Genomic DNA, 13,474 nt, shown 5'->3' with positions numbered 1-13,474 from the left:
TATCTTCTAGAAAATATTTAATTAAAGTTCTTCTAAAGGATATTCTAAGGAAAAAAAGGATTTATTTTGGCAGGATGTACAATATTTCCTTGTTTTCCTTTAGAATCTCATTTAAAAGAATTCCAATTAAAACATATCTATGATATCTACAAAAACGTCAATCCCAGTTTTTTATAAATTGTAATTAAAAATGATCTTTTTTGAGTAGCAATATTTACATGGTAAATTGTACACAAAACTCAAAGCAGATATTTGAGCAACAGCAGAAAATTAACACAACTCCTCCTCTTCCCACCTCAGCATCAACCCACTTTTAAATCGAGAAGAAAACCACCTGCCTGGTGGTACATAATTAACCAACTACAAGTCACACATTTTGGCCAAAATGAAAAGCCACTTGGCTTAGCTGGGAAAAGAACAAATACAAGAGGTTGTTGTGGTGGGAGGTGGGTCTTTGTGCTCTTTTAGTTTGCTCGACTTGTTTCTCATAGAGCAGAACTTATTTTTAATTACATTCACACGATATTAAATTTAAATACAAGGTACATTGTCTGAACTTCACACCAACAAACCAAGCAGTTAGTCATAAATAATTATCACTTCATCATCACCACCATTAAAATAATAAAATAAAAAGACTTAGATTTAAATAAAATGAAAGGCATACTGATTTCAATAAGAACATTGTGTAAATTTTTTTAGATTTGTAGTGAGGACTTGTTTTGAGGTTACGGGTTTTTAACTGTTCTGGAGATGGCTGGTGTCGCAAACTTGCATCAAAAAATTTAAATTTGTCTATTTCATAATCCTACAATTTTAGAAAGAAAAATGTTTGTTCTTTTATAAAACATTTTGTATTTTTGAAAAACAAACTTTATGAAATTTTGAAAACAAAATCCTTAGTTCAAAATGCCAAATTGTAAATACAATATGCGTTAAGCCTTCAAACCCCAATAATTGGGCATATTATTATTTGGAAGACATTTCTGAACCTTAATCTTGGGTAATTTCTGCGGAGGTATGTTCTCCACATTAAAATCTCAAAATATCCAACTGCAGCCACTTCGACCGAAAATATGAGCAAGGATATTCCATGCGCCTAGAATTGGTCATTACAAATTAAAAAAAATTAGATCAAATTCAAAACAAAAAATTAAAACAAAAATTTCACTCCATTATATTTATTATTTTTATTATGCTTGAAGAATTCGAAGAATTTTTTTACTTTGAAAGCGAATAGTTGTATTTTCTACGGCCCATGCAAAAGACAGCCTATGTAGGCTACATATGGGACAATTTTCATTTTAAATGAAAATTTTTAAATTCTTGACCAATCCTAAAAACGCAACAAAATTATTAAAAGTTTATTTCACTAAGAATGCCTTTCTCCCAAATCTAACCTTAATAGTCCTTAAATCACATTATTAATCTACCTATCTTTGTTTGCTCAAAGTCTTTTTTACCGTTCAGTTCTCTTGAAAATTAAAAAGGGTGTTAAATACTTTTTAATTAAATTGTAATTGGAAAAATCCTTTCTTGTAACCCTCTCCACAGCCACCACATTGATAAATAACCTCAAACAAGGCAAATAATATCAAGGAACATTTTCTATTGACATTTAACACACAAAAGTGTGCACGCACACCCTGGGTAAATAACTGCAGGCCACATAACCCCACCAACAGCACCACACTCACCAAGCGACCCCGAACCCAACCCCTGTAATAAATGCATTGCACTCAACAAGTTGCCAAACAAAATGAATTAGCAATACATTTTCATTCAAAATTACCTTACAAAATATATCTCACAATGGATTTTCAGGGGGTGAAAAAGCCGACAGGGAGGTAAATGATTGGGTGGTAAATATCTACCAAATCCGACAAATACCAATCAAACATTGTATGGCATCGTTCGGTGCCGCTAAATCTCAAGAGCATCCATTGTAAGTATCTCTAAGAAAATAAAATGGGAGGAGTAATACCGGAGAAATCGCCACGAAACAACGAAAAAAATCTCCCAAAAATAGTTCTGCGCAGTTTTAAATCATAAGACTGGAGCAAGTTTTTTTTTCTTCTTAGAAAAACGACAAAGAAACTTTGCCGAAAAAAGTTTCAAATTTGCAAAAAGCAACAGGTTTGTTGTTGCTTTCCCCCCACCCCACAACTCATGATTTCACACACATCTCTCTTTCTCTCTCATACTCATGCTCAGTAGACAAATGTTGGTATTGGTGCCCCATCTAATACCTGAAAGGCTCCCCCAACCTTTATCTCTTCCCCATTTGGTGTTATGGTGAGCAATTTTATTATGGTTCTCTCTCACTCTCATTTGGAGTTGAGTAATTCTGCTACTCTCCATTATCTATGGCTCTTACAATAATGATTTGTAAATGAAAACAACAAAAATCCAACAATACTCTTGTGTATGAGCATGAGTATATCTTATGGTGGGGTTAGTTTGCTGGTGTTGGTAATTCATTGGATTTTGATTGGTTTTCGAATGCCATCAAATCATCAACGCTTTATGCGCATGATGAAGATTATGATGATAATAATGATGATGAGGATGCGAAGCTCTATTCAACCAACACAACCATGTAAACGTTTCACTTATTAAAGGGGTTATTTGGCTTTGATGTGTTTGAAATCTTGTATGTTATTGACCCGCCTCCGTTTGATTGTTGTTGTTTCAAAAGATGTGTGAAAAATGGGTGGGAAAATCTTAAGATTATTGTGCGAGAAAATGAATTAAGGCAAGAAGAATTTGGCAAAATAACATATTGCCAATTTTTGCGGCAACAAATTACGGCGCATTAAAAATATTCATTATTTCAAGTTGGTTTAATGTAAAGAAAAAAATATTAAAAAATGGTAAATTATCAAAATACAATCGAAAAATTAAAAATTTTAAATTAAAAAAAAATATGGAAAAAATAAAAAAAAGTACAAAACAAATAAAAACTTTAAAATAGAAAATGTTAATTAAAAAAATTACTTCAAAATAAAATAAAATGAGTATCTTGAGATCCGATATTTTTAAATAATTCGCTTCATTTGAAATATTTTGAAATCATTGAAATTGGATAAAAAAATAAAAAAAAATTAACAGACATTATAAGCTTCGGAATGAAAAATATAAAATTTCAATGAAAAAATAATAATACAAAATTATAATGAATAATAAATCATATAGAAACAAACATAATACAAATTAATAAAAAAGAAACATAAATATATCTATAAATATATATTTTTATAAGTTAAATATGTTTCTATATTGAAGTATTATAAATTATATTATTATTATTATTATTATGTATAAAATGGTTTGGTATAAATAAAAAAAACTGATTTTTTAAAGAATTATATTCTACTGCAAACATTATAAACAATTAATGAAAAAAAAATATTTTGTTTTGTATTGAAAAATTATGTTCAAAATTAGACAAGGTTCAGGAAATGTTCTCAATATTTGCTCAGCTCCAGTACCTGCAAGAATCTACTAGTTTTACAATCTTTTTCGATATTACAGAGGAAAAATCTCTTATCGTAGTAAAAAAAATTACATTCTGACAGTTCTTGAACAGAGCAATTGTGTATGTCCTTGTATATTTCTAATAATGTAGAAAAAAATAAAAACATATTTTAAAATCATTGGAAAAAAATTAAAATACCTAAAAATACAAAGTGCAGTATATTCTTGCGGAATGATTGAAATTAAGTTTAAAAATTAATTTTCTAGGTAAAATTAAATCACCACTAACCATAGTAGGTCATTAAAATACATTTTAATTTTTATATTAATATTATTTTATTTTATTAGATATATACTAATTGAAATTATAACAAATTTCTAATCCAATATCCTAAAATTTCCCTTCATTTTAGGTTACGGATCATCAACACACGATCGCAACAACAGCCCGCCACCACAGCAGCAGCAACAACAAAATGCTGCTAACAATCAAAACTCAATGCTGCCACCCGCTCATGCAAACCAACAAAATGCCACATCGGCTGTTTCAGTTTCACAACCCAGCAGCCTTTCGCCCAATAGTGTTAATAGCAACAACAACAATAACAACAACAATGGTGCAAATCTCAATTACATGCAAATGTCGATGCGTAATTCAGCTGCTGCCGCTGCAGCTTTTTACACACAACATCAAATGAAAGAGGAGCCCGGTACCCAAAGCGCCTATGGTAATCTCGCTGGCTCGAATTCCGCCAATCCCAATGATCCCACAGATCTCACAGCCCAATTTGGCCTAACGCCAGCCCATTTAGCCAATGCCAATGCTGTGGCTGCCGCAGCCGCTGCTGGTTACGATGACAGTGATTATCACAGTACTATGTCTTCACAAGATCATCAAGCCCAGGCGGCCAGCAATTATTTGGACAGTAATCCAGCCGATTTCTATAGCCTCAATGTGGAGCAAAAATACAATGCCTATGGTCGCTCAAGATTTCATGATGCCTATTCGCCGGAATTTTCACCCTATGATACACCACAATTCCCCAGTATGGCCGCCCAGGCAGATCAGTGGGCCAGTCATCATGGTGCTCAACATCCAGCTGCATATTTGTCATCGATGTGTTTGGATAAGGCCTTGCTGGGTGGTTATTCAACTCAGGGTGGAGTGCCATGTTTCCAGGGCTCTGGACCCATTCAGTTGTGGCAATTTTTATTGGAATTGTTAATGGACAAAACGTGTCAGGGATTTATATCTTGGACGGGTGATGGTTGGGAATTCAAGCTGACCGATCCAGATGAGGTAAGTTTGAAAGCAAATCTGGAAGAATGATGTTTAAGGATACTAATGGTTTATTTTTCTTCTTTTTGTTGTATTATAGGTTGCCCGCCGCTGGGGTATACGCAAAAACAAACCAAAAATGAATTATGAAAAGCTAAGCCGAGGCCTACGTTATTATTATGATAAAAATATCATTCATAAGACAGCTGGTAAACGTTATGTTTATCGTTTTGTATGTGATCTACAAGGTTTAATTGGGTAAGCTTTAATTTTGTTTAAATTATTTTCTTTACAATAGCAAATTTGTATGCGCAATTTTATTTTGTAATTTGGTAATTGATTTCCTGGGACGTTTATTCTACACTTTTCTCTTACCCAAGTTATAAAAATCATTCCCAAACAACTCAGTTTTCCGCGTAAAATATCGTGTTTTGTGGGTGTAATAATTCACTAAAATTGAAATTTCTTAATTTGTAATCGTAATGAAAATGTTGCGTTTTGTGGCACCATGTGAATGGTCGTTTTTGTTCAAGCCTAAAAGTATGCTACGATTTAATTCATTGTAGATGCAACGGGGTTTTTGTCACAACTATCGAAACATTCACAATGGACTAGCTGCTACCCAGAATTTTAAAATACTCTAGATTATTTTATTTTTACAAATATTTTGAAAAAAAAAAAACAAAATATGTAGAATGTCTTTACTAATTTTCTATTATTTTTCTCTTTCCTTTTCTAGTTGCTCACCTGAAGAATTGTGTGCTAAATATGACCTCAAAACCGAAAAGAAGGATGATGATTAGATTACCAATAAATCTCAGCCGTTCTTGTGTTTACGCAGAAAGAGAGAGAAAAGGGGTTGTGGTCCCTTACAAAACAAATGATACAAAAACAAAATGGTGGATTCTTCCAAATGTGCTTAAAAACTACAACAACACAAATTGTTTGTAATTAAGAATTCAATGTAAATTTTTAAATGCACAAGTTATATTTCTACCCCCATCATAGACGCACAATAAAAAAGCAACAATTTTGTTTAATTTCTCGCAAAAAAAATAGTTTTTTGTAATTGTTTTTAAAAACAAAACAAAAATGTTTTTTTTTAATATATATTAAATAGTTTTTTTTATTATTAATAAGAAATATCATTGAAAACGTGATGTATTTTAAGGAAAATTGTTTTTTTACACAAACAAAAAATATATATTTTTTATTTTATTTAAAAATACAAGAAAACCAATAAATAGTGGATTCGTAGGAAATTAAAAACAAAATATTTTCTTAAAGTGCTAAGACGAAAAAAAAATTAATTTGAAATTAATTAAATTCCCCGAAGATAGGTTTGAAAAATGTAATTTTAGTTATTTTTTAACCAGCAATGTTCTCGTTAATTTATTAAGTTTTTATAAAATGTATACAAAACCCAAATTTGATAACAAAAAAACAAGGCTCAATAAATTAATTTAATTGTGCAATTTACAAAAAAAAAAAATTAAAAAATTGCCTGAATAAAATTTAATATGCCATACAACAAAAAAAAAACATAATTTACAAAACAAACAGACCGCTTACACAAGTAATTGAGTATCCAAAGTTAAGTGATATTAAACAAAATTAAAAATATATATTTTGTATATAATTTTCTTTAAAAAAATATTTTTAATCTTAAAACAACTTCCCTTTCCCCATTCTTTAAGTGTCTTAGACTTCAAGTTTTCTTTGTCTTTAATTATTATTATTTTTAATTCAACCCTTAAAATATATACACAAATCATTTCTCAGTGCATGAGTGCTTCCGTGAGACTCGAGAGTTTTAACAAAACATAAAATTAATTACAATTTTAAATGAAAACATAAAAAAATCCCCAACTTTGTAAAAGAAACCAGCGTGGAAAGAAAAAAAAAATAAAATAAAACCATGAAAAGATTATCATAATTGTTTAAAGTAGTTTATTAGATGATACACAAAATAAAAATCTTAGAACTTTAATTGTAAGTAGGTGTAAAAAAATTACAATTATTAATATGAAAACAAAAACTCTACATATACTTATATAATAAATTATATTTAAAATCAAATTTTAATTAAATTTTTTTTTGTAATTATAAGTCAGAAATACAAAACCAACAAACGTAAAAAATGCTCAAAAACATTTGCATAAATTAAATAAATACAAAAAAACATATTTGTTAAAAATAAAATACAATTTAAAAATAATAATGACTTCGAATTTTTATTTAAATTTTTTATAACCTCCACCATAGTATGGAGGGTATGTTAAGTATGTCATTCCGTGTGTAACACCTCAATATATACATTTCAGACCCCACAAAGAACATATATATAAAATTCTATTTCGATTTAGCGGTGACCGTTCTGTGGAAATCACTCTACCTTCCGAACGAAATGAAGTAGGTTGATAAAATTTTACTCAAATGTCCAGAGTGACATGAAAAAACTGCAACCAACTTCAGACTGCTGTCATTTCTAAGCCACTAGTCCGACAGCTGTTAAAATTATTCCAGTGACAGCTCATTATATTGTTTACAAGCGTACAAAAGCATTTTCATGAGAATTTTCCAGAAAAAATGTTATTCGTGATGGAATTCAAACGTGATAGTGTGATTTCTTTATATTTTTCTGGAAAACCACAAGTGGATATCGTTAGAGCACTCCATCATTTAAATGTGAATAAATCTTTTGTGTCTCGTACCATCGCTTGTTACCGTGATACTGGTAGCGTAGCCCGACGTCAAGTAAGTGGACAGAAGAAAACAGCAACATCAGCAGAAATGGTTCGAACGCAGTGGCCGAAAAATGGCTAGTAAGCTGAACATATCGCAATATTCCATTCGGCAAATAATGAAAAATGCGCTCGGGATTGGCCATTGAAATTCCAAAAGTGCAAGAACTTACACCGGAACAGGAAGAAAATAGACCCAAAAGAGCTAAAGAGTTGCTTCGCTTGGCCAAAAGTGATGAACTGCCGAATTTGGTTTTCTCCGATGAGAAAACATTCGTTCTCCAGCAGTTTGTAAACTAACAAAATGATCGTGTTTACTTGCCAAAGAGGTCAGCTGAAAATGTGCACCTTCGGTTGGCCACCAAAATTCAAGCCATGGTGATGGTGTGGGCCATAACAGCCGATGGTCGCTCTCCGCTCGTATTAATCGACCGTGGTATCAGAATAAATGCTGAATATTATCGCGAAAATATTTTGGCCGCAAACCTTGGACATTCCAACAGGACGCAGCACCATCACACTCAGCACGCGCCACCCAGGTTGCAAAATGAGGTTCCTTGCTTCATTTCCAGCGCACAATGGTCACAAAAATCCGTTGGACTATTGTGTCTGGAGTATTTTGGAAAGCAAGGTTGGCACAAAAAAATACCAAATACTAAATACCAAAATACCGCAGAGCGACATTTGGGCAGCGTGTGACCGTTTCATTGGCCGTTTGAAGGCCATATTTCATGCCAAAGGTGACCAACTCGAACAAATCTAAACTTATTCTAAAATGTGATGCTATTTCCGATATTTTTTGATTTCATTCAATAAAATTAAAATCAAAATTATGGTGTTTGCCTTTGTTGCAGTTTTTTATCTCACCCTGTATATTGCATAACCTGCAGATCAACAGAAGTTCTGGAAATAAGCTTATATATTGGGAAATTTCATAATTTGGAATACGCAAGTCGTCTTTCGATTATTTCATTGATCGGCTTTTGGCAATGAAAAATCCGTCTTAAACTTTTTAATTACGTATCCAAATTTCTAATTTACACTTCGTGTCACCCTAATATTGATTTCTTCAAAATAAGAAAGAGGAAAAGTCAAATTATCGGAACGTTAAAATTTCTCCTTTCAATTGGCAAGGAATCAAAATGATTCGTTCTCTCCCTCAACGAGTAACCCCGAAGAATCCATTTTCATGGAACCCCATTTCCCAACGTGGCAAACATGAAATACCAAAACATTTAGAAAAGATACCAACCGATAAAAATCCAAATTTTGCTCATATGGTTGAATATTATTATCACGCTGCTGCTAAGCTAATGGAACCCACACTTATCCAGGAACTGATCAAGAAATATCCCAAATTGGAGTCGAAAAGTGTTGAGGCACGAGTTAGTGGTATATTAAGATTTATGGGGCGTGTTACGACATGTATTGAGGTTAATTTCCCGTTGTTGAAAAATAATTCTGAAATTGAAATAATAACCGGTTATAGGGCACATCATATGAAACAACGTTTGCCGGTAAAGGGAGGTAAGTTGGGGGGTGGAGAAGATACATATTTGTGGGAAAATAAGTGTATATATCCCCTTTTAAGGTATACGCTTTGGCTTGGATGTGGAAGAGGATGAGGTCAAAGGTTTGGCCTATTTAATGTCCTTTAAGTGCGCCTGCGTTAATTTACCCTTTGGAGGGGCCAAGGGGGGCATACGCATAGATCCTAGAAAATATACCGACAAAGAACTGCAAATAATTACCCGACGTTATACCATGGAATTGTTAAGACGAAACATGATTGGTCCTGGCATCGATGTTCCAGCACCCGATGTAAATACGGGCGAGAGGGAAATGAATTGGATTTGTGATCAGTATTTAAAGACATTTGGTATGGTATTGACAATAAGGAATATTTTTTATTCTAATTTTCGTTTTAATTTTCTAAGGTCATAAGGACATCAATGCATTGGCTATTGTCACTGGAAAACCAGTTCACATGGGTGGCATAAATGGTCGCACTTCGGCCACTGGACGTGGAGTCTGGAAGGCTGGTGACGTTTTCCTTCAGGACAAAGATTGGATGGATTTTCTGAAACTGAAGCCGGGTTGGGAAGGTAAAACAGTTATTGTCCAAGGCTTTGGTAATGTCGGTTCATACGCTGCCAAGTTTGTGGTGGAGGCTGGGGCCAAATTAATAGGGGTGGAGGAAAAAAATGTATCATTGATGAATCCAGAGGGAATTAATCCTGATGTATGTATAATGAAAGGTAAAAGTAAATAATAAAAAAAGTTACTTTTCAACAGGACCTCATATCCCATATGTCCGAAAAGAAGACCCTCAAAGGTTTCTCCAAGGCCACCGAAAAGCAGGGTTCACTCTTAGGCGAGAAATGTGACATCTTAATGCCTTGTGCGACTCAAAAAGTGCTCAATGCGGACAACGCCGCCAAGGTTCAGGCAAAAATAATACTCGAGGGTGCCAATGGCCCCGTGACCCCAGCTGCTGATGAAATTCTACGCAAAAAGGGTATTCTCATGATACCCGATATGTATTGCAATGCTGGTGGGGCGACGGTATCCTATTTTGAATTTTTGAAAAATATCAATCATGTTTCCTATGGTAAAATGACCTCGAAACGTGACAATCACGTTGTTCGTGAGATTTTCAACTCGATTAATGAATCCTTGGGGGGAGACGCGGTAGGTTATATGAGGGTTAAATATTATGGGAATTCATATTAATTATTTTTTTTGTGATATTTAGCCTCATATTTGTCCTAACGCAAATTTGGAAAAAATTCGCAACTGTACATCGGAAGCTGATATTGTGGACTATGGTTTACAGACTGTAATGGAAATGGCGGGACAGGGTATCAAGGAGGTAGCCAACGAGTATGCCTTGTGTAATGATTTGCGTACAGCTGCCTACATTTTTTCGATACAAAAGATATTCCGGGCCTTGGAAACCTCTGGAATAACCCAACAATAAATTTTAAATCCCATTTCATTTAAATCCCATATTAAAATTTGAGGTTCTATTTGTATTTGTAAAAAATAAATATTTAACAGTAGAGGTTTGCCTTTTTTCTAGAGAAAATCCTCAGAAACTGATATCTGATTGGTTTCCTTTACAAAAAATATTCCTTCAAAACACATGCCTCAGTTTTTCTTGAAAAAAAAAACAAATCATTCAATTGCTATATTTTATATAGAAAAAAATCCAAATTGATTGGCTTCTGCCCAGTCCTAAACTCTAACTCCATGTAAATTTCCGCGTCGTTTGGTTCATAATTGTGGCCTACAGAGCAACGGCAAAATCAGGAAAATTTCCTGTTTTTGGTCCATTTCAACCCCTAAATATTTTGCAATCATCTCCAAAAACAATAGGGTTCTATTCTGACCATAACCCCACCTCCATTTTCAATTTCGTGAGGATCGGTTCATAATTGCGACCTGTAGCTTGATTACAAATTAACATGGACAGACGGACGGACGGACAAACATAGCTAGATCGACTCAGCTCGGCGAGCTAGGAAGATCCATATATACTATCCTATGTGGGAAACCAATATTTCGAGGTGTTTCATAATTTTGGCCCAATCATACTTATAATACCCCCAACACATAGTGTTGCAGGGTATAAAAATCAGTCGACTGAGGTTTCCATTTTTTTCCATAGAAAAAATCAGTGAACTGTGGTTTCAATTTTTTTCTATTGGGAAAAAATCAATGAACTGAGGTTTCGATTTTTTCTATTGAGAAAAATCAGTGAACTGAGGTTTCGTTGTGTTTCTACAGAAAAAATCAGAGAACTGAGGTTTCGTTTTTTTTTTCAACAGGAAAAAAAAAACAGTGAACAGAGGACTCGTTTTTGTATAGAAAAAAAACCCAAACCTCAGTTCACTGATTTTTTTCTGTAGAAAAAAACCTCAGTTCACTGAGGTTTGGGTTTTTCTCTATATTTTGTTTTCTATAGAAAAAAAGTTAGTTAACTGATGGTTTCGATTTTCTTTCTATAGAAAAAAAGTCAGTGAACTGATGGTTTCGATTTTTTTCTATAGAAAAAAAGTCAGTGAACTGATGGTTTCAATTTTTTTTCTATAGAAAAAAATTAGTGAACTGATGGTTTCGATTTTTTCTCTACAGAAAAAAATCAGTGAACTGATGGTTTCGATTTTTTTCTACAGAAAAAAATCAGTGAACTGATGGTTTCGGTTTTTTTTCTATAGAAAAAAATCGCAAAGGCTATAATCGTGCGGTGCCGACCATGTGATACCCTACAACACTACAATCAAAGACATAGAAGTGTAAAGATAGGACAAGACAGAGTCAAGATATGGTAACCCTGTGAAAATACCTCTGTTGTTACGATATCATAACAACATAATTACAAATGTTAACTGATTAAAACCGCCAAAGCAATGTGCAAATTTTCGGAAAGGTCCATGGAATAGAATTTTGAAACCAAAATTTTGGATTTTTCAAATTTTTATTTGATATCCGTTTCTGTAATAGTGGTTTTTATATTAACATGTCTCTGCCATGAGCTGTTACTCTATGTATTGTAGACACAAACCATTTGCTCAAAATGCATTTTGTCTAGTCTTTACCATTTTAAGTCTTTGCTACAATATGTTCGAAACCCCCTTCTATCAAAATCCATTTTGGAATATTTCGTTTTTTAAATAATGTCAACGAGCCCCGCCCAGAGGTTACCCTTAATTTTTTTACCCGGAGAATTTGGCCAATATTTACCGAGTGTTTTTAAGTAATCAAAACAATTTCACACGAAAGTTGTGGTCCATTTTACTGTCATCCAAAATGCAAGACTTCTTCCCTGTCCTTAACTCTCTTCCGATGCGAAATTCCGTGTCGATTAGTTTCAATTGTGGCCTATAGAGCGACTACAAAATTAGAAAAAATTAAATTGTTTTAGTCCATTTGCACCTCTAAATGTACATCTTAAGAACAATAGGCTTTAATTCTGACCCTAACCCTACCCCTGTGCCAAATTTCGTGAGGATCGGACGATAATTGCGATATACATTTAATACCCTCAGACCATAATGTTGGGGGGTGTAAAAATTTAGAAAATTTACAATTCAAAATTGTAAGTCGAATTGAAAACATCGCATGCGATAAAAACTATGACAAAAATTGAAAAAATTGACAAAAGATATTCACATGGTTTGAGTGTTTTAGCTTTTTGACCTTAGGTTTCATATACAAATTAAAACAAAATTATTTTATTTTGTATTTTATTCCCGACGTTTCACGTTTAATTTCAATCTGCAGTCTATAAGACATTCATACAGAAACAAAAAAGTAGAACGGATGCAATAAGGAAAAAACTGACAGAAACACACAGGAAAAAAGTAAATACACTGAAAGAATTAATGTTTAAGAAATTTGGTTTCACATACAAAGACCACTGGTTTGAGAACAAAACTGATATTGAATTCCCTTTTGAAAGCAAATGGATTCTCTCCCTGGGCAAAAAATTTACATTACCTATCACAAAATCTAATTTTTCACATTTACATGCCATTGCCGATATTGAACAATGCATTTCAAATCTTGAAGATAACGAAAAAGAAATATGTAGAATAAAAATTGCCAAAAGAATAAATAACTACAAACGAAATAAGAAATGTAACCAAAAAGAAAGATTCATTCAAACTACATTCGAAAATACCAAAAAATTTCTAAAAGCACACAAAGACGTTATTATTTTGCAAGCAGATAAAGGAAATAAAACCGTAGCAATGAATAAAAAGGACTACATTTCTAAAATGGAAACTTTTCTACAGGACAAACACACATATAAAATATTACGAACAGCTCCAACCCAAAAATTACAAAAATCGAATAACAATTTGGTCTCAGTACTATACAAGAACAAGAATATAACTTTGTTGGAAAAAAAGAAATTATCTTGCACTGCAGCTAACGCGCCTCGAATATATGGGTTGCCGAAAATCCA

At 33.0% G+C, this 13,474-nt stretch overlaps 2 protein-coding genes across 3 annotated transcripts in view; both read left to right on the top strand.

Moving 5' to 3' along the window:
• The window catches only part of LOC101896131 (ETS-like protein pointed), a 303,468-nt gene extending 296,491 nt beyond the window's left edge, over nt 1-6,977 (top strand). For both annotated transcript variants that reach the window (XM_059132240.1, XM_059132241.1), the window contains 3 exons: nt 3,891-4,777; nt 4,857-5,014; nt 5,496-6,977. In XM_059132240.1, the coding sequence (XP_058988223.1) occupies nt 3,891-4,777; nt 4,857-5,014; nt 5,496-5,559 (1,109 nt within the window). In that variant the 3' untranslated portion in view covers nt 5,560-6,977. The remainder of the gene's footprint in view (nt 1-3,890; nt 4,778-4,856; nt 5,015-5,495) is intronic.
• Nucleotides 6,978-8,708: 1,731 nt separating this feature from the next.
• Nucleotides 8,709-10,502, top strand: LOC131807188 (glutamate dehydrogenase, mitochondrial-like). Its single transcript, XM_059132224.1, has 5 exons — nt 8,709-9,027; nt 9,092-9,379; nt 9,438-9,742; nt 9,796-10,191; nt 10,256-10,502. Exons 1-5 carry the CDS (start codon nt 8,778-8,780, stop codon nt 10,478-10,480), a joined length of 1,464 nt encoding a protein of 487 aa, XP_058988207.1. The 5' UTR covers nt 8,709-8,777; the 3' UTR covers nt 10,481-10,502.
• Nucleotides 10,503-13,474: the final 2,972 nt, after the last annotated feature.

This window comes from Musca domestica, unplaced genomic scaffold (genome assembly GCF_030504385.1).
Source record: "Musca domestica strain aabys unplaced genomic scaffold, Musca_domestica.polishedcontigs.V.1.1 117, whole genome shotgun sequence".
NCBI classification, from domain to species: domain Eukaryota; kingdom Metazoa; phylum Arthropoda; class Insecta; order Diptera; family Muscidae; genus Musca; species Musca domestica.
The sequence above is the reverse complement of the archived record's forward strand: the minus strand, read 5'-3'. Positions and strand labels throughout refer to the sequence as shown.